Below are 22,280 nucleotides of genomic sequence, written 5' to 3' on the forward strand. Positions count from 1 at the left end.
TTCCTAAGAGAAAGGTTGATGCTTGGTTGTTGGTTTAGACGAATCAATTAGGCAGACCAAATGGAAGGATGTTGATTGGTATGGATGAGTTGAGCCAAATTACTCATTTCCATGCTGTAAAGTTTATGATTTTATCCCTTAGTCTTTGAATCATCTGCTAATAAAAAGGTTAGCTTGATTTGATCCGTCATGAACCTATGCTGCCATGTCAATTCTCCTGGTTGTTATAGTGATGGGAATGCCTGAAGCAATCAATTCATTCTCCTCAGATGTCATCAACTATTAAACCTCAGCATTCAACTTTAGATAATCTGTCCTCAGTCTTCCATCACTTGTACTAATCCTGTAAGAGGTCAAACAACATACAGGACCCAAGTGTCATTGTTCCACCCTTACCCTTGGAAACAAACAAAATGGAAACTAAAGCAGTCTGATTTATTACTAAACTGATGGTTAAACACAAGCCCTGCAACTGATTCCCAACCAAAAAGAATTAACTAATTAATACATTAAAATGCCAAACATCTGCAACAATAGGTTAAGCACCAATGCATGACAAACTTGGAAAATACAGTATATTAAACACTTACTGAACATTCTGTTTTACCCTCTACAGATGCTGCTTGATCTAGTGTTTTGTTTTCACTTTACAATAAGCCCCAGTGTTCTGTCGATATCAACAATGCCAAGGTCAAGAGCTTCACATTCCTATAAGTGAATATCACCAACAGCCTGGCCTGATCCAAAAACATTGATGAAACAGCCAAGGAAGTTCATCAAAGCCTCTACTTCCTCAAAAGGTTAAAAATATTTGGCACGTCTCTAAAAGACCTTAATAACTTTTATTGCTGCACTACAGAAAACATTCTATCTGAAAGCATCATGGCTTGGTGTGACAACTGCTCTGGACAATGCGCATCTATACTCACATCATTCTACAGAGGCACAATAGAGAGCATCCTAACAAGCTGCATCACTGCATGGTAGGGAAACTGCACCGTGGAGGACAGTAAGGCACTACAACGGGTAGTCAAAACTATCCAATGCATCACTGGCACCAGCCTACCCGCCATCAAGGACATATATACAGAAAGGTGCCAGAAAAGGTCCAGTAACATCATAAAGGATCCCCCCACCCTGCTCATGGACTGTTTGTCCCATTTCTATCAGGGCAAAAGCTACATGTCATCCACATCAAGACCATCAGACTCAAAAACAGCAACTTTCTCCAAGCAGTAAAGGCTGACCAACACCTCTCCCCACTGCCCACCACCACTTTAAATATTTCCTGTAAGTCACCTTATGTACAGAGACTCCTGTGCCTCACACTACTTAACAGACAATATATGTACATTAATTTACATGTTTATACAGAGCTGTTCAAAGTCTTAGGCACATATATAGTGGTGGCTAAGAATTGTACTATATATTGGTTAAAATAGGAAGGTGGTTGGGAAATAGAAATAAGAGTACTTAACACAAGAAAATCTGCAGATGCTGGAAATGCAAAGTAACACACACAAAATGCTGGAGGAACTCAGCAGGTCAGGCAGCATCTAGGGAAAAAAGTTTTGGGCAGAGATCCTTCATCATAGAAGGATCAGAAGTGGAGAGAGCGGGCAATTTCAAGTTCCTCGGTGTCAATATCTCTGAGGACCTAACCTGGACTCATATATCAGTACAACTACTGTATAAAGAAGGCAAGACAGCAGCTATATCTCATTAGAAGTTTGAGGAGATTTGGTTTGTCAACTAAAACACTAAAAAACTTCTACAGATGTACCATGGAAAGCACTTGGACAGGCCTCATCACCATCTGTTATGGGTGGGGGGGTTCTACAGCACAAGATCAAAGTAGAAAGTCGTAAATTTGGACAGCTTAATCATGGGTAGTTCCCGTAGTATCCAAGACATCTTCAAGGAGCAGTGCTTTGGGAAGGCAGCACCCATCATTAAGGATCCTCACCACCCAGGACATGCCGTCGTCACACTGTTAACTTCAGGAAGTTACAGAAGCCTGAAGGCACACACTCAGTGATTCAGGAACAGCTACCTCCCCTCTGCCATTCGACTCCTAAATGGACATCTCTAGTGTCTTGACTCTCATCTTGCCACTGGATCCAGACAGACTAAGATGAGAGAGTGAGATTGACGACCTATGGAACTTTCCCTCACTTCAATCAAACTCACATGCAAGTCACAACATCCAAAGGATGTCAGTGGTCCTCATCACCAGCAAGGAACATCACACATACACACACAAGTGGACATTGAACCTCACTATTTTGTTTTTTTTTTGCACTACTTATTTTAACTTAACTATTTAACTCAGTTTTTTCCTCTATATTATGTATTTCATTTTACTGCTGATGTAAAGTTAACAAATTCCATGACATATGCTGGTGATATTTAAACAGATTCTGATCAATACTTAGCTTTGTACTTGCTGAGCAGTATTAAATGTTATTTGGTAACTGGAAAGACAGTCCTGTGCAAAAGTTTAGGCATCCTAGCTATATATATGTAGCCAAGACTTTTGCACACTAGGGTTTTTAATTTTTTTTATTATTTTATTATATTGTTTCTCATTTTACTGACATTAAGCAATCTTGAATGTGATCACAAGACACTGCAGAGCTATGGACGCCGCTCAACATATCACAGAGAGTTGCCTCTCCTTTATGGACTCTGTCTATAATTCTTGCTGCCTCAATAAAGTAGCCAGCATATTCAAAGAACCCACTAACCCAGATATTCTCTTCTCCTCGACCCCCTTTAACGGGCAGCAGCCTGAAAGCACGTATCACAGACTCAAGTACAGTTTCTACCTCGCTATTATAAAGCTAGTGATTTATTTTCTGATAAAATGGACCCTTCACTTCACAATCTATCTTACACCTTATTGTCTTTCTTCGTAGTTGGTATCCTTTATTCTACCTTCTGCTATTATTTTACCTTGTTCTACTTCAATGTACAGTAGAACCAAATGATCAGGATAAAGACGTTTTGTCAGTATACCCAATTCCAATTTCTTAAGGCCCTGGAACAACACAACGAGTCCCAAAGAAGGCCCGACTTTATTAAAGGACTGGCACGCAGGTCTCCCCTCCCTGCTCGGTGTGGCAGGCAAGTGATCCAATTACTAAGGAGTCCTTGCTCCAAAGGATCAATAGGCGACAGCGGAAGGCGGGCGCCGGTCTGATGAAGGCGGCTGTGCAGCGCATAACCGAGACTGCTTATAACTGGTGGCTGTACATTACTCGCGCAGCAGTCGGATATTTAAAAAGGACAACAAAAAGAAAATACGCGGTTACCAACTCCTTGGGCGGCCGCTCCTGGGATCTACCGAACAGCCCCATTGCCGACGCTGCCGTCACCGAGGTGCTCGCTGTCGCCCCACCCCGTGCCGCCGCTTCGCTCGCAGTGACGTCATCCCGCCGCGCCTTTGGCACTGCGCTCCGCTGCCGCAGGAGGCGCTACGGGTCAATTTGGAGAGGAACATGTTTGCAGCTCTAATTACGCTCTCTGCCTGGACCCTTCTTAACTTCTCCTCCCAGTGAAGATGCTGCAGACAGCAATTCAACGGTTGGAATCTGAACAATAAACCATCTGCTGGGAAGAACTCAACGGGTCGAGTAGCATCAGCAATACCTAATGCAGAGGCTTGACCCAAACATTGATGGTTCCTTTTCTCCCCTTCACCCCAAACAGATGCTGCTCCACCCACTGAGTTCTTCAAGCAGATTGTTGCTCCTTCTGCTCAAGTCTCAGGGTGGAAAGTTACAATGGCCATGTGACAATGCAAAAGAAATACAAGATTCAAGATTGTTTAATGTCATCTCCTGTGCAGATGCATAAAGAGAACGAGATACTTGTTACTCCAGATCCAATGGAGTACAAAAAATAAAAATATAGGAAACACAATAATAATCACATAATATGAATACGTAAGAAAGCTTATATACATAGGTTGATTGTATATCCATTAGTTGACCTATGGGAAATAATAGAGTAGTGGTGGAATTGGTGGTGTGTTGATTGTTCTTACTGCTTGGGGAGCAATGTCAGCCCAAGGCAGTTTTGACCGCATGAAAGGGTTGTGGAGTATCCTTCTATAAATTGGTTACCCACAAACTTCACCTCCAAAGCAACAATTGTTTGCTGGAGGAACTCAGCAGCTCAGGCAGCATCTGCAACCCATTCCTGATGCAGGATTTTGACCCCAAAACACTAAGAGTTCCTTTCCTCCCACAGATGCTACTCGACCACTGGGATCCTCTAAAAATTGTCTGTTGCTTCTGTTTGTAGCATCTGCAGTCTCCCATGTTTCCAAACATGTCTCCAAGTTATGTCTTTGAATCATAGATATAGAAGAAAATAGGCTCTTCAGCACACTAAGTTTGTGCTGACCTTCAAACACAAATCTATAAGTCTATGTTAACCCATCATTCTCTTCACAATCTCATCAAGTTCTCAATTTGACAAGTCACCTACACACCAGGGGCAATTTACACCTCATACATCTTTGGTATATGAGAGGAAACAAGACCATCTAAGGAAAGTATGCAAACTCTACACAGACTGCATCAGAGGTCAGAATCAAAGCCAGGTTTCGGTTGCTTTTGCAGCAGCAACTCTTTAAGTTGTGTCACTGTGCTGTCTGTTTCGTGATGGCTTGACTACTGGGTACACAACAGATCCAATTTACATACAGTCTGGTGTCACTGGATTAGGATGTTATATTGAAGTCTTTATTTATTTTTTTAAATTACAAAACAGAGTAGGCCCTTCCAGCCCTTAGAGCCGTGCCAGCCAGCAATCACTGAGTTATCCATAGCCGAATCATGGGACAATTTACAACTTACCAACCTGGACTGTGGGAAGAAACCCATGCAGTCTCGGGGAGAATGTACAAACTCTTTAGAAACTGACCATAAGACATTGGTGAGACCTAAGCTGGAGTATTGTGTGCAGTTCAGGAAAGATAACAATAAGATAGAAAGAGTGCAGAGAGGTTTAACAAGGATGTTGCCAGGACTTGAGGATCTGAGTTATAGGGATAGGTTGAATAAATTAGCACTTAATTCCTTAGGGCATAGGAGAATGAGGGGAGAGTTGAAAGAGGTATACAAAATTATGAGGGGTAGAAAGGTATAATGTTTAAGTAAAGATGAAATGTTTATCAGGGTAACCTGAGAGAGAACTTCTTCGATCAGAGGACGATGAGAGAGTGGATATAAATAAATTACCTACCAGCAGAAGTGGTAGATCTGGGTTTAATTTCAACATTTAAGAGAAATTTGCATAGGTACATGATGGGAGGGGTATGGAGCAGGTTGATGGGATGAGACAGATTGAGAGTTTGGCACAAACTAGGTTCTATTTCTGTGCTATAGTGTTCTATGATTCTAAATGGATGTCTAGCAGAAAGTGCAGATCAACACTGCCACCATTATAAACTGTTACGGTAATAGGTGAACAGGGTTTGCGTAGACCAAGACCTAGGCAGCAAAGTCTTGAATGAGCTCAAGATTTCAGACGCTTATTAGACATAAACTTATCAGATCTGTGTTAGAATCATCAAGGTATATATGTAAAGGCACGGATTAGTTTCAGCAGTGAATAATTAAGACAGGCGCAGAATCTGGTTAGAAATAGGAAGTCAAGGTGAGGTCATATAAATGACATCCAAAACAGAGTTGCAGCCTTATCCATCTTAACATTTAATATGATTCAAAAAGGCAGAGTTCATAGAACCTTCATTTATATAATATTGATCATTATAATTCCATTAAACTACCATTGTTGCATTGAGATTTTGTGTAAACATCCCATTTTCACATTCTTCAGTATTCTTTGATCCATACCCCAGAAGGGCCCAGTGGCTTTCTTAAGTCATAACATTGCATAACCTATTGCTAGCTTCACAATTCACTTGATATTTGTTCTTTAGTTTATTTATATTCAAGTTCTTTACAATAACTTCTACTTGAGGGACCCAGTTTCACCTATTTCAGTAAGAAAAACAACTTGCATTTACTGTATATTGCATTTTTCATGACAAAACTGGATGAGTATACCTTCAACTCTCAAGAAGTCTGACACATGCAGGACATAGCAGCTTGCTTGATAGGTACCCTATCCAGAATTGATGCACAGCAGCAGCTATGTGTACCACCTACAGAAAGCATTGCAACAACCTAGCAAGACTCCTTAGACAGCACTTTCCAAACCCATAATATCTCTACTGGCTGGAAGAGCATGTCAGCAAAATCATGGGAACACCAACAATTGGAAAGTTGCCACAAACTACTCTGACTTGGAAATATATTGCTATTTCTTCACCCTCACTGGGTCAAAATTCCAGAACTCCAAAACATGCGCTGTGCTACTTATCATCCAGAACTCAATGGCAACAGTCTTACCAGAGGCAAAAAGTTAATGGTTGAGGACTTCAGTGCCAATTCATCATGGCTGATCCAAATTTCTTCTCAGCCCCTATCTCCTGCCTGACCGATCAAGAATCTCTCAACCTCTGCCTTAAATATACATAAAGACTTGGCCTCTACAACTGTCAATTGCAAAGAACTCTACAGAATCGCTGCTCTCTGGCTAAAGAAATTCCTTATCTCCATTCTAAAGGTCCTGAGTTGACCCTATGAACTGTGGGGGGGGGGGGGGGGGAAGAGGGGAGAGGGGAGAGATCCAACACAGAGACTTTATTATTAAGAGAGGAGAAGAATGCTCTGAAGATTGATGTTATGGATTCTCAGCAGTTTGTTGACATTTCTACAAGGACACTGCCTGCCTCTTAAGTTCTCACAGAGAGAGGAGGGTGGAGCAGTTTGATGGACAGCTGGTGTTTAGCATGCAGAGATGAATGCCAGGTCAGCTGCTGGAGCCAGACACACACGGTTTTGGACACTGGATGAGCTTTGCTGTGCCCACTGGAAGGTGGATTTTTTGGAGGATCGATTAGTGGCTCTCGCAGTGCAAAAAAGATGTGACCGATGGGGAGTTATTTGTGTGTCCAACCTTTGACCACAGAAGAATGGTCACCTTAATTCTGGTCACAGTCGGTGACTTTTAAAGGATTTTGGAGGACAATGGGAAGATCGATGACACCAGCTCACCTGAAGACCTACACATCTCTCTCTCCAACTCAACTAAATACCACAAACTGAACGGAACTTTCTTCATCGTCGCAAGACTGTATCCATTTACCCCTAGACTTGAAAAAGCTTGGTTTTCTATTTCCATATATATATATATATATATATATATAAAATCATTGCTAACCTGTTTGATATATCTGCATTTATATTATTGTATTGCAAAGTTACTAATAAACACTATTAGTTAATAGCAGTACCAGACTCCAAAGTGTTTTCCATTTCTGTTGGTTCTTTGACCTGTCATGGGGTATGTGACACTGTGTTCTCTGGTCTTAGATTCTTCCACCACAGCAAATGTCCTCTCCACGCCTACTCTATCAAGGCATTTCTCTATTCAATAGGTTTCAATGAGATTACCCCTTATTCTTCTGAATTCCAGTAAATACAGGCCCAGTGCCTTCAAATATTCTTCATATGACAAGCCATTCAATCCTGGAATCATTTTCGTGAACCTCCATTGAACCCTCTCCAGTTTCAGCACATCCTTTCTAAGAAGCCCAAAACTGCTCACAATATTCCACGTGAGGCCTCACCAGTGCTTTAAAGTCACTTTTATATTCTACCTCAACCCTGAAATTCCATTGCATTTTGACTCACTGAATTCTTCAGCTGTCAAACAGTATACACAAAAGCAGAGGTAATCATTTAGTTTTATTTTCAGCTGCTACATGATTATCAAATTTTTACTTTGAAATTTAACAAAAAACAGCTGTTACCAAATCACAGATGACAGTGACAAAGCTATACTGACTTCCCAAATACTGAAAAACTCCTTCAGCCTCTCACCATTGACCAGACCAACCTCTGATACCTCATTTGTCATCAATAATTATCTACAATAACATTCATTATCTGAAAACATACTATCAGCATCCATGCAGTAAACATACTGCATCTATCTCACTGCCATTTCTTTTCCATTATTTTTACTGTCATCAATATTCCTTTAACCAGAAATTTGCTCCATTAAACAAAGACTACTGTTTTCAATCCCCATTGTTAATTTTATTCTCTGATTATCAACTACATCCCTGTCCTTGAAACATAGAAAACCTACAGCACAATACAGGCCTTTCGGCCCACAAAGTTGTGCCAAACATGTCCCTACCTCAGAAATTATTAGGCTTACCTACAGCCCTCTATTTTTCAGACATTTAAACAAGGGTCAGTTTGTTGTTTTTCTATCATATGCAACTGAATAAGCTTGCAACCACTAATCTCCAGACACCCTACTTCTATTTTCATAGCAGACTTTTCCTGTCAATTGAAATCCTCATCCTTGTTACTGTTACCACAAAGTGACCATTCCAACACTCTTCTGTCCAACTTCCACCTCATCCTACTCAAACTTAAGTTTGCAACTCATGCTTCAACTTGAACTAAATCCTATTCAATTATCCTTGTGATTGCAGAACTATAGTGGTCACAATGTCTAAATTGTAAACTTTGTATTTTAATTTTCTTTCCGTGGCTTTGCTATTTGATATCATTGAAATTTACCCATGGCTTCAATCCTGAAATAGCTGTATTCCTCCATTTCTAGACTCTCAATTATCCCCAGTTTTAATTATTCCACCTCTGGGAGTGTGCACACTGATCTTAAGTTACTTAAATGTGTAGCACCTGCTTAGCCCACTGATCAGGGTCAGGTGAAGCCATGGGAGCAGGTTGTGGATGGTCCTACGAGCAGCCAGTACGTCACAAGTGATCATCCATCTTGTAAAGACACCGCTCAGATGGCAATGGTAAACCACTTCTGTAGAAAGATTTGCTGATAATAATTGGGGTCACAGACCATGATACAACACATAATGATGATGATGTCTATTGGAAGTCAATTAGTCTCTTTGCAAAGGGATTGAGCCTGAAACAAAGATCTATTAGTCTCATATTTTTAAAACATTGCCAACTTGTAAAAAAGGTAGACCTTCATCAAAGGAAAATGTTTATTGTTCAGTTGTTACAAGGAATAATAGAAAATAAATACAGCTTATTGTGAAAATGGTTTGCTATTAGCATTCCATACAAAAGCCAATTCGTTGCCTTATAATTCACCCTTTGACCTTACAGCGATTTCACCATTTAAAAGACAGAAGTATACATCACTGCACATAACATCATCAAATCCAGTACCAGGGATTTTGCTATTGTTTAATATAATATGCAGTAGAAGTACTTCCAGACTGCAAGGACCAAAGGATCTATTTATGGAAATTATTGTTCCTGCCAAATCCAAATCAGCACATTGGGCCAATTATTTCCCCCCCCCCCCCCCCCGAGTCCTTATTTTACTTTTATATATCTGTATATACATACACACTATAATATATTTACTTCTTCATTTCACTTATGACCTATAAACTTTGACAATCTTGGCTTTTTCAATGGCTAACACAATTGCTACATGAACTTCATTGTTTTAACCTCAGTGCTATATGTATTATGAGACTTTGGCCTTCATTTCTAAAAATCTGAATTAAAAAATGATTCCCTAGCAAAGAATACAGATGATTCAGCAAGCTACATCTATTTAAGGTACATTCAGTTTATGAAGTATCCAATAAAGTTGGGAATAAAGTGCTAAGCATCTTGGTAATGGTTGAGTGCATGAAATACTTTTATTGAACCATGTTTTTCTTCCATTTTCAAGTTATGTCTTGAATGCTCTTCAAAATGTCTGCAAAAAATGCTTCAATATGAATGATTATACATCTTTTTATTGACTCCCTTTTAGAATAAGATTTGCACTTCAAAATAGCCATGAGCTGTTCCCAGATCTAGGTAATGAAATTACGCCCAATGTTCTGCAACCAGATAAAGAAATTATTTAGAACAAGACAAATATTTTAAATTTAATATTCTTCTAATAAAATCTCAAATCAGGAGGTCTTTTACATTCTCCGTTTGGTGATACTGGTAGTTTAATGGTTGAACATACCAAACAGAATTAACAAGATTTATTGTGCTATTGTTGTAAAGCATCCAGAAATTAACAAGACTGGTAGTAGACTCATTAATAAATGTAGTGTAGTTATATTGAGGATCAGCTCCAAAAAAATTCTACATAAAAACTAAATTTAAATCACATAAAAGCACAAACATGAACAACAAACATCACAATGCATATTAAGTATTAGATATTTAAGAGCCTGAAATATTGGTTGAAAACATTGCTGAACCATTGTTCTTATCTGATGAAACAATGCTTCTTTTTGTATGAAGCCCATCTGCATACAGGGCAACAATGTCGTCCTCCTGCTAACCAGACCACAATACATTGCTGATGGAACACATGACCACAGGGTAGTCCCATTATTAAGCAACCATTCTGAAAATTCTCCAGGCACACCACACATTCTGAGCAACGGAGCATGTTACTGGGCCAGGTAGACCAATCTGGTTCATCAGCTTCAGTGATGTTTGTGTTTCTGTGTGATTTTGGTGTGCACTGACATGCATTGCCAGAATTTACTTCACAGGTATTGGTTTCTTCACTAGTTTGCACCTTTCCTTCTGCAAGTGTCTGGAGCCCACTTGCCTCTTCACTATCATTTACCTTTGATTTATTGCACACATCATGGTTTTCACTTTCAGAATCACTGTCAGTCTCATGCCAGCTTTCACTTACTTCATCTTCAGAATGCCCTGCAATAGTTTTAAATCGCCATGTTGGTAGGTTCTTTATGTAATCTGTTGGTATTAATGGATGCAGCCACAGATCCGGGAATGCAAGTCTCTCCAACAACAAATTGGGATCTTCCTCCCAATCTAAATTATGAGGATAGTGCTGAAATGAAGCAATTGGGTGGAACAAGTAGCTGGTATACCAGTCCCACAGGCTTGACAGCCATTCAAGGTTATTCACATTTACCTCATCTTCATTATTGTTACGTCTTCGCTTTTTCTCAAAGTAATCTATTAACAAACCGTGGCCCAGGTACGTGCTGAGAAAAAGAGCAGGATGAGATGAATAGAAAGTCCAATCAGCTCGAACCCAAGAAGCTAAAGTGGTTGTGTTGGCGTACCGCAGAAACTTTAAACTATATTCATAAAAGCTTTCCAAATATGGTAACTGCAAAAATCCTATTATGGGTAGCCAGGACATTATTAATAAGGAGTTATAAGTACCTAGTGTGCTTATAAGAACCACAAATCGCTTTATTGTGGCACCTTGTGTTATAAATAAGTCCATCCATGCCATTAAATTAACAAGAACTAGACTCAAGACAAAGAGATCATTTACTTCAGGCTGTAATGATCGGAGAAATACATCCATTGCATGATGTGATATAAACTCCCCTGTAGTGTTTCCATATTTATAGATACCTTCAGGAGTTTTCACGATATATGCTGGGAATTGATCAACACCAATCTCCTTCATGTGTCTGTCACTGTTCCACTTCTGAACATCAACGAAAATGAACTCCACACGTCCTGTAAATTTTACACTGAGAACAGAGTAGAAAGCAGGTGGCTGGTCAAGGCTTGCAAACAAATAGATCTTTACATGGTATCGATCACTTTTATTCCATTCTTCCATCAACTGATCAGGACTTCTGATTGTTTTAATCCGAGATGCCACATGGGTGTTTATCCATTTAAAAATGTGCTCAACTTCAATCCTTCGCCCACGATACTCTTTAAGCATTACTTTCCCCTTTGAAGTGTTAGTTTGTGGAATGGACATTATGAGTGTAGATTTCAACCAATCTCGCTTGCTACAGTATCTATAGGAAAAAAAATGCAGATTAAATATAAATACATTTTGTAATTATCTGTACACTTTACACAGAGAAACATCAAGTTATCTATAAATACCACTCCCTTCCAGGAACCACACTGCACATTTACACTCAGTGGCCACTTTATTAGGTCCTCCTGTACATGTGCTCATTAATGCAAATGTTCAATCAGGTGGCAACAATTTAATGCATAAAAGCATGCAGACAGACTCAAGGTTCATTTGTTATTCAGACCAAACATCAGAATGGGAAGAAATGTGATCTAAGTGGAATAATTATTGGTGCGAGTATCTCAGAAACTGCTTTTCTCCCAGGATTTTCCCCACATTAACAGTCTCTTGAGCTTTGAGAGAATGGTACAAAGAACAATTTTAAAAAGTGAGTGGCAGTTTTGTATGCAAATGAAAAAGATCAGAGGCAAATGGCCAGACTGGGTCAGGCTGACAAGAAAGCAACAGTAACTCAAATAGCCATGTGTTATAACAGTGGTGTACAGAACAGCACCTGTGAATGCACAGCATGTCAAACCTTGAAGCAGAAAGGCTATAACAGAAGACCATGAAGATATGCTCAGTAGCTACATTACTAGGTACAGGGGGTACCCAATAAAGTGGCCACTGAGTGTAGAAGGTTGCTTCAGCAGTGAAATTATCATATAAATTGGACTAAAAGCAGAATCTGATGAAGCTTTTGGGAAGTAAAAGAGAGACATTCTGATGGAGAGCCAATACAAAATAACTAATTCATGCTGATGTGTCAGCCGGAGAGGAAATAGCTGACTTTTCTATGACATTATTTAAAGAAACAACAGGTTCCACTAGTACGCTGACAAAAGCCAGATTTCTCTCATCAGTATCAAACAGGACTATTCTGGCACTCTACTGACAAACCTGCAGAAACTCATGCTCATTAAAACTTTAGTTTAGTAACTTATTTAATTCCAGGATTTGCGCATCCTTTACGCTTGTGATTCCAACCTAAAAACAGCCTCCCTCTTGGATAACAAATTCAAATATTTTCCTTCAGATTTAAGACCTTCCAAAGGTCTTGAACTTGGACAGAGTCCTCCACATGATTCAAAGTACTGCAGTACCACTACCTCAAATTCCTTTTCACCCTCACAGATCTTGGCACTCACCCAATTCTGGCCTCTTGTGCAGTCCCAATTTTAAATCTCACTACCTTTAGCAATTGTGATCCCTCAGCAGATTTCGCTCCAAGTCTCCCCTCTGAATGCATCTTTAAATTTCTTTTTAACATTTAACTCTTGACCTCACATTCAATCACATTCACAAGACTTTTTGTAAAATACCGTCTTTTATTATTTACTCAAGGGCCAGGTGCTTGGATTCCTGATTATTTCAGCCCAAAACACATTCCTATCCATAGATGATGAGTTCCTCCAGCATTGTGTATGGCCTTGAGAAGGTGATGATGAGCTGCCTTCATTTACTGCTATGGTCTTTAAGACGTGGGCATACCCAGAGTTCCAGGGACAGAGTTCCAGGATCTTGACTCAGTGAAGTCAGGTTGGTGTGGCCCACAGGGCAACTTCCAGGCAGTGGTGTTTGCTCAAGAGGTGGAAGCCACTGGCTAGGTGAAGCTTATAATCTAACCCCTACTGCACAGGGTGATTTGGGCATTTTCCTGAACTACTGAGAACTTCCTGAGAAGGGGCAGTGTTGGATCTTCTGTTAGGGAATGAGATAGGTCAGGTGACGGAGGTATGTGTTGGGGAGCACTTCTGGTCCAGTGATCACAATGCCATTAGTTTCAATATAATTATGGACAAGGAAAGGACTGGACCCAGGGTTGAGATTTTTGATTAGAGAAAGGCTAACTTTGAGGCGATGTGAAAGGATTTAGATGGAGTGGATTGGGACAATTTGTTTTATGGGAAGGACGTAATAGAGAAATGGCGGTCATTCAAAGGTGAAACTTTGAGGATACAGAATCTTTATGTTCCTGTTAGGTTGAAAGGAAAGGTTACAAGTTTGAGAGAGCCATGGTTTTCAAAGGATATTGGAAACTTGGTCAGGAAAAAGAGAGATACCTACAATAAATATAGGCAGCATGGAGTAAATGAGGTGCTCAAGGAATATAAAGAATGTAAGAAGAATCTTAAGAAAGAAATTAGAAAAGCTAAAAGATACGAGGTTGCCTTGGCAAGTAAGGTGAAAATAAATCTGAAGGGTTTCTACAGTTATATTAATTGAAAAAGGATAGTGAGGGATAAAATTAGTCCCTTAGAGAATCAGAGTGGACAGCTATGTGTGGAGCCGAAAGAGATGGGGGAGATTTTGAACAATTTATTTTCTTCGGTATTCACTGAGAAGGATATTAGATTGTGTAAGGTAAGGGAAACAAGTAGGGAAGTTATGGAAACTATGACAATTAAAGAGGAGGAAGTACTAGAACTTTTAAGGAATATAAAAGTGGATAAATCTCCAGGTTCTGACAGGATATTCGCTAGGACCTTGAGGGAGGTTAGTGTAGAAAAAGCATGGGCTCTCTCAGAAATATTTCAAATGTCATTAGAAACAGGGATGGTGCCGGAGGATTGGCGTATTGTTCATGTGGTTCCATTGTTTAAAAAGGGTTCTAAGAGTAAGTCTAGCAATTAAAGGCCAATCAGTTTGACGTCAGTGGTGGGTAAATTAATGGGAAGTATTCTTAGAGATGGTATATATAATTACTTAGATAGACATGGTCTGATTAGGAACAGTCAACGTGGATTTGTGGGTGCAAGGTCATGTTTGACAAATCTTACTGAATTTTTTGAAGAGGTTACGAGAAAAGTTGACAAGGGTAAAGCAGTGGATGTTGTCTATATGGACTTCAGTAAGGCCTTTGATAAGGTTCCGCACGGAAGGTTAGTTAGGAAGGTTCAATTATTAGGTATTAATATTGAAGTAGTAAAATGGATTCAACAGTGGCTGGATGGGAGATGCCAGAGAGTAGTGGTGGATAATTGTTTGTTAGGTTGGAGGCCAGTGACTAGTGGTGTGCTTCAGGAATCTGTACTGGGTCCAATGTTGTTTGTCATGTACATTAATGATCTGGATGATGGGGTGGTAAATTGGATTAGTAAGTATGCAGATGATACTAAGGTAGGTGGCGTTGTGGATAATGAAGCAGGTTTTCAAAGTTTGCAAAGAGATTTAGGCCAGTTAGAAGAGTGGGCTGAGCGATGGCAGATGGAGTTTAATGCTGATAAGTGTGAGGTGCTACATAGGACATACATGGTAAATGGTAGGGCACTGAAGAATGCAGTAGAACAGAGTGATCAGGAATAGTGGTGCATAGTTACCTGAAGGTGGAATCCCATGTGGACAGGGTGGTGAAGAAAGCTTTTGGTATGTTGGCTTTTATAAATCAGAGCATTGAGTATAGGAGTTGGGATGTAATGTTAAAATTGTACAAGGCATTGTTAAGGCCGAATTTGGAGTATTGTGTACAGTTCTGGTCACCGAATTATAGGAAAGATGTCAACAAAATAGAGGGAGCACAGAGAAGATTTTCTTGAATGTTACCTGGGTTTCAGCACCTAAGTTACAGGGAAAGATTGAACAAGTTAGGTCTTTATTCTTTGGAGCATAGAGGGTTGAGGGGGGACTTGATAGAGGTATTTAAAATTATGAGGGGGATAGATAGAGTTGACGTGGATAGGCTTTTTCCATTGAGAGTAGGGGAGATTCATGAGTAGAGTAGAGGACATGAGTTGCAACTTAGGGGGCAAAAGTTTAAGGGTAACATGAGGGGGAACTTCTTTACTCAGAGAGTGGTAGCTGTGTGGAATGAGCTTCCAGTAGAAGTGGTAGAGGCAGGTTCTGTATTGTCATTTAAAGCAAAATTGGATATGTATATGCACAGGAAAGGAATGGAGGGTTATGGGCTGAGTGTGGGTCAGTGGGATTAGGTGAGAGTAAGCGTTCGGCACGGACTAGAAGGGCCGAGATGGCCTGTTTCTGTACTGTAATTGTTATATGGTTACATGATTACTGCAGCCCTAGTGGTGAAGCTATTCCCACATTACTGTTAAATTTATCAAATTTCAAACCATGAACCCAAAAACTGAAAGAACAATGACAGTGTTTATAACTGAGAGACAAAACTTCAAGCTGTGCCTATGGATGATGTTGTCAAGTTAGCATGTAGATGAGCTGACTCTGTGAGGTTAATGCTTTAAAGGCATGAAAGGGAAACTACTGCTGGTGATGAGGTGCCCTTATTCAACTATGTAGGAACAGTGCCCCTTGGGATAAACCCAAAGATCTAGACTAGTAAAAGCTGGTTGATTATTTCATACACTTGGGAGTACTAGAAGGCAAAGTCACAATCTTGAAGAATGCAATTTATGTTGATGTGTGTCCATTTGTTATTAAGTTAGTTGCTTACTTTTGACAACCAAGCAAAATGCTTTATCTGGCCAGTAGCCATATTCTAGCTTTCAAATGAGTTAGATTTAATGCTTATATTGATTAATATTTCTTTTGCTCTTGATCTACAAGTAAAACTGTAGCTATAATAAAAAAATGCTGAATCTGCCTTGTATATAAAATTTACACATCTAAACTGCACTGAAAATTAAATTTTTATTCGTTAGTTCCTATTATTTGCACACCAAGGTGTGCATTGAAGTGAAAGATGATTTAGTTGCTGCTACAACTCTTTCTGTGGGGTAGAAACAAAGGCATTGCTAGTATTGTGACATGTCCAGCATTATATATATATTAAAAAAAATCACAAGACAGATGGTCCCTCTGACAGTGTATAGCCAAAGAGGTGCTTTTAAATATTTACTCTCTATACGAGACTTTTCCTTCTTCATTATTAAAGGTCTTAATCATTGTGTAAATATCATAATGCATATACACTAAAAGCATTTGTTTCTGTCTAATTCTGCAAAAAATGTTTGGTCAGGCCATTTACAACAATTAACAATTTCTGCAGTTTAACTACACATACTGTGAAGTGTTTTAGAATACAAGTACTCCAAAAAGCTTACTTGGGGTCACTGGAACAATTGAAAGCTCCTGTACGTATACCAAACTGGGACACTTTCTTCACCATCTTGTGCCATTGATCCTTACCTAATAAAGGATCCTTATCTTTAGCCACAACCTGTGAAATAATGGTAGTGGTTACTTGAAAACAAATAAGTTATTATTCAGAATAATAACTATTCTCAGCCTTGACAAAAGTTAATCAACCTGAAATGTTTTAGGTTATTTCTCTCCCAACAAAAGCTGCCTGACCTGCTAAGTATTTCCGGTATTGTATTTTTAATCCTGATCATGCCTCGATCTTAAGCACCAAGCTAAATGATTTGTGACCTAAATTAAGTTTATAAACAGCATGCCCAATGTGCTTCTGTAAACTGAAAAGAAACTTCTCAATTTAACCCGAACTTTCCAGTATAATCTGCAATTCTGCATTTTTCCAGGGCCTCTCTGTATTTAGTAGCGTTCATTTTCCTATTAATCCTGACCAGATTTCAAGTCCCTGTTGCTGAAAAGCATCCTATAGCATGATGCTACTTCCACCATATTTTACAACAAGGATGGTGCTACCTGGCTGATGCACAGTATTAAGATTTATGCCACACCAAGAAAAAAAAAACCATATCCTTGCCTGTTAAGACTTTGCAAAGTCACTTAAAAGATACAGTAAAGATGTGGAAGGAGGTCTTGTAGTCGAAAGAGACTAAAGTGGAACATTTTGGCCTCAACACTAAGTGGAACGTGTGGTGTATATCAGCCAGGTAACACCCTTCCCAAAGTATAGTGGAGGTTGCATCATGCTGTGGGGATGCTTTTCAGCAGCAGAGACTGGAAATCTGGTTAGGATTGATAGGAAGATGAATGCTGCTAAATACAAAGATCTTGAATAAAAACCTGCTAATATCTGCCAGAAAGCTTAAACTGGGGAGGAAGATCATCTTTCAGCAGGATAATAACCTAAAGCACACTGCTAGAACAACCATGGAGTGGCTTCAAATGAAAAAATTGATGGCCCAGTCCTGACCTTAACTAGGTCAAACATCTCTAGCAAGACCTCAAGATTGCCACTCTCTAACTAACCCGGCAGAGCTTGAGCAATTTTGCAAGGAGGAATAGACAAATCACATTGTGCAAAGCTGATGGAGACTTCTCCAAAAGACTACTGGCTATAATAGCTGCAGAATACTGAGCAAAAGTGGGGGGGGGGGGGGCGGTGGAGAGGGTGAGTACTTCTGACATGTCAGTTTTTGCATTTAGTTTTTCATTCTTTACAATTTTTCCCTGTTTCTTGGGGCTGTACTGTGGGGGAGAAAAAAAAAGGAGCATGTGATTCACAAATACAAATTCTCAGTTAAACTGAATAAAATCACAGATTGTAATACTTATTTATGTGAACAAGGAATGGGGGCTGAATACATTTTCAGGGCACATTATGCCTTGAATGTTGTTGTTTTGTGGCAGCAGTACAATGCAATACATGAAAAATGATATAAATTACAATAATATATTTTAAAATCAATAAAGTGGTGCAACGAAAATAGTGAGGGAGTGTTTGTGAGTTGGTTCATTGTCCACTCAGAAATCTGATAGTGGAGGGGAAGAAGCTGTGCCTAAAACATTGAGTGTGCCTCTTCAGGATCCTGTACCTCCTCTCAAATGGTAGTAGTAAGAGAGAGCATGGCCTGGGTGAAGGGGATTCTTAATGATGGATGAAGCTTTTTTGAGGTATCATCTTTTGAAGATGTCCTCAATGCTAAGGAGGAATCATCCTACAGCATCTATCAACAGCTTGGGGTTTGGACTCCCATGCCCCCTTTTCAGCACGGAAATCAATATTCACTTTTCAAGCCCAAATAGAATTCTAATGGGATAAGCAACAAATTAAACTTAGGATGCAATTACCACTACTTCTCAATGTTAGATTTGTGTTTTAGACTATAGACTAAAAATATCTTAAGTGCTGTTAGCATTTACTACTTACTACAACGAACTCCAAAAAGTAAGTAGATCAACAAATATAGTGAGTTTAATGCTATTGAACAATTAACAATGACAACTCAGCAGGAAACATGACTGTCATTTATGACTAAAACAGAACAACATACAGGTTCTCTGACTAGTATTTTTAAAATAGCAATCATTACTGCTGTTAAAATATCTCCCTCCTACAAATTTCATTAGACATTTTAAAAGAATAACTAGTTTAAAATATTATTGAAGTCTTAACACAGCATTTTGAAAAAAATGCAAAAGTAATTACTTGGACCAGCCATATTCCATCTTTAGTGTCTTCCACCTGCTCATAGAAATGCATCTCGCCATTGAAGTTAGTGCTGGCAGTAGATTCTGATGCTTCCTCTTCACGAAGTGCAGAATAAAGCTCGCCCTCCATCAAATCACCTGAATAAAAATACACTGAAAATAGTACTGAAGCACCAATATTTAAAATTTTAAGAAAATAACAGAACATGGTAAAGTGATATCAAGGTGAAAGGTCAGTCATAATCATTTCCAGTTACATCTTTAAACTTCTCCCTCTAACCTGAACAAAATGTCTTCTGATGTCTTCTACCCTAAGGAAAAGAGTCTGACTGGTTATGGTTTCTACACTTCTCAACTTCTTAAAAAAAAAATCAGGTCTCCCCACAGCCTCTGGCACTCTCGGGAGAACAATCCAGTTTGTCCAACCTTTCTTTATAGCTTATACCTTCTAATACTGGCAGCATCCTGGTAAACCTCTCTGCATACTCTCCACATCCATCCTAAAATGGGGCAACCAAAACCGCAGACAATACTCTGATTAACATCTTATCTACCTGCAGGATTACTTCTTTACTCCTACCAATGAGGCATTATTGTGGTAAATTTCTTCATTATTCTGGTGGCTTAAAATGTCTTCCTAAAGAAGAGTACCCAGAATTAGAAAATAATTTGATTAGGCCAAATCGTTTAGAATTTCTCTTTCCTTTAGAAAACTAAACACCTCAAACTCTTGTTTAATGAACTGCTACTTTTAAGGAACTGTATAGTCCAGGGGTCAGCAACGTTTACCACTGAAAGAGCCACTTGGACCAGTTTCCCACAGAAAAGAAAACACTGGGAGCCGCAAAACCCGTTTGACATTTAAAATGAAATAACACTGCATACAACGTTTTGTTTTGCCTTTATGCTATGTATAAACAAACTATAATGTGTTGCATTTATGAAATTGATGAACTCCTGCAGAGAAAACGAAATTACATTTCTGCATGCAACAAAAACATTTTGAACTCCGAAAAAAAGACGTTGGGTTGAAGGTTACTTTTAAGTAAAATACTCAACGTCTACTTGAGTCCTTCTTGTATTTATGAAAAACGCCAAACTTAAATTTGCCGCCAGCAGCAAACCAAAAATAACGTCAGCCAGCTGTCAACCTGAAAAATAAAAGGACTATTTCACTGAACAATGAAAACGTAAAATAATAGGCAATTAAAATATTTATCATACTTGGTCAGGTTGACTCTCACCTGACAATGCAGTCGTATTCAGTAGGGATGGATCGATGCTTAGGGGAGTGACCGGGAAGGATAATGTGTTTTTTTCCTCTCTGAACTCACAGAAGCGTTTCCCAAACGATGTTTGCATTGCGATGATTGCAGAATGTAAATACTCCGAATTTATCATGTCGTGACCTTGTTTGAACTCTCTCAAATTGGGGAAGTGAGACAATGTGCCTTTCTGTAAATCTCTGGCAAGCAACGTCAACTTGCGCTCGAACGCCAAAACATCCTCCAACATGTGCAGGGCTGTACGTCCTTACCCCGTTGAAGAGCTGTGTTCAGCGTGTTCAGGTGCGCTGTCATGTCTACCATGAAGTGTAGCTTTTCCAGCCACTCTGGCTGTTCCAGCTCAGGAAAGGTGAGCCCTTTGCTGCCCAGGAAAGTTTTCACTTCTTCCAGACACGCGACAAAGCGTTTCAGCACCTCCCCTCTGGACAGCCAGCGATAAAAACATGTTGTAGCGGTGTGCTACATGCAGTCAGTAAACTGCAGTCAAAGATAGCTTTATTCGAACTAAACAGCCTTGCTTTTAAGCCTCCCTCAACCCGCCCCCCATGGGCGCAGATGCTGCAAAAGACACGTACTCACAAACCCCCGTAGGCTATCTCCCTTAGCCTGAGCGCTGGCTAATTGTGAGCCGGTTCGGATGTGTCAGGAAATGGGTCGCTACAACCTCTTATTTAGATTGTACAAGATCACCATAATCTTCAAATTTAGATTTACATTTCAAAAACTAACAAACCAACATAAAATACATTTTAATTAAATACTGACTATGTAGCGGTGTGCTACACGCAGCGCTAAAATTACGACACGGAGTCGGTAACTGCAGTCGAAGGAAAAAACTTCATTCGAAATCTTCAGCCTCACTTTTAAGCCTCCCTCAACCGGCCCCCCGTGGCGCAGAGGCTCCAAAGCTGTGCTCGCAAACCACCGTAGGCTATCTAATTGTGAGTCGGTTCGGATGTGCCAGGAAAAGGGTCGCCACAACCAATTATTTCCCAAAGCAACAGGGAGCCGCAGCACAGACGTAAAAGAGCCACATGTGGCTCCGGAGCCGCGGGTTGCCGACCCCCGGTATAGTCGAAACCTTGTGACCTCCAACTTTTGAATTTAAAACATTCATATTTAACTTCCATTATTTAAGCACGCGATCCCTGATTTTTTTTTGCATCATATGCAAAAGACCTTTAGAAAAGGAAAACTGTAGTATTCATTCAATATTAGTTCACAGGTTGCTTAGGATTTTTATTTAAATTAATATTTTTGCTTTACACGAGATTATAGGACCACTGGAGACACAAGAGACTGCAAATGCTAGAATCTGGAGTGGGAAGAAAAACACTGCTGAAAGAACTCAACTGGTCACAGATCATTTGTGGAGGCAAAGCGATGGTCGATGTTTTAACCATTACTGAAAGAATACTGGAAATCATGATGCCTTGTTATGTCAAAATGAATCTCGGCCTAACTTCAACAGACAAGAACAAGGATACACATTCTATATTTTTAAGTATGTATTATATGGAATCATTTTCCTGTAATTAACCTCTCGTCACTGGTAGTTTGCAGTATCTACATAACCATTGATAGTATAGAAATTTCTTGTAATATTCTAAATATAAATGTGAATATTGAAAAGGAAAATACTGAAAAAATACACACAGACAAGTGCCCAACAAGTTTTGTAATTATTAAAATAGTAATTTCAACAGTAACATCTGTGAATGTACATGTCCAATTAAATACTTGTTATCCTTGGAATTGTTCTGTCTATTCACAAGTCACCTCTGTAGTATCCTGGCAAGAACGTTAACACAT

General features: G+C 39.4%; 1 protein-coding gene across 4 annotated transcripts in view; it reads right to left on the reverse strand.

The window, feature by feature from the left end:
* rnf103 (ring finger protein 103) overlaps positions 1 to 22,280 on the reverse strand; it is a 55,901-nt gene that overhangs the window by 28,714 nt on the left and 4,907 nt on the right. The window contains exons 2-4 of one of the 4 annotated variants that reach the window (XM_059965640.1): positions 19,181 to 19,320; positions 16,926 to 17,041; positions 9,108 to 11,902 (exon numbers count right to left, since the gene is read on the reverse strand). In XM_059965640.1, the coding sequence (XP_059821623.1) occupies positions 10,363 to 11,902; positions 16,926 to 17,041; positions 19,181 to 19,320 (1,796 nt within the window). In that variant the 3' untranslated portion in view covers positions 9,108 to 10,362. Of the gene's footprint in view, positions 1 to 3,314; positions 3,434 to 9,107; positions 11,903 to 16,925; positions 17,042 to 19,180; positions 19,321 to 22,280 lie in introns of those variants that run through there. The other 3 variants (XM_059965643.1, XM_059965641.1, XM_059965642.1) reach the window with 3 other exon arrangements.

The sequence above is a fragment of the Hypanus sabinus genome, chromosome 3 (assembly GCF_030144855.1).
Source record: "Hypanus sabinus isolate sHypSab1 chromosome 3, sHypSab1.hap1, whole genome shotgun sequence".
Lineage (NCBI taxonomy): Eukaryota > Metazoa > Chordata > Chondrichthyes > Myliobatiformes > Dasyatidae > Hypanus > Hypanus sabinus.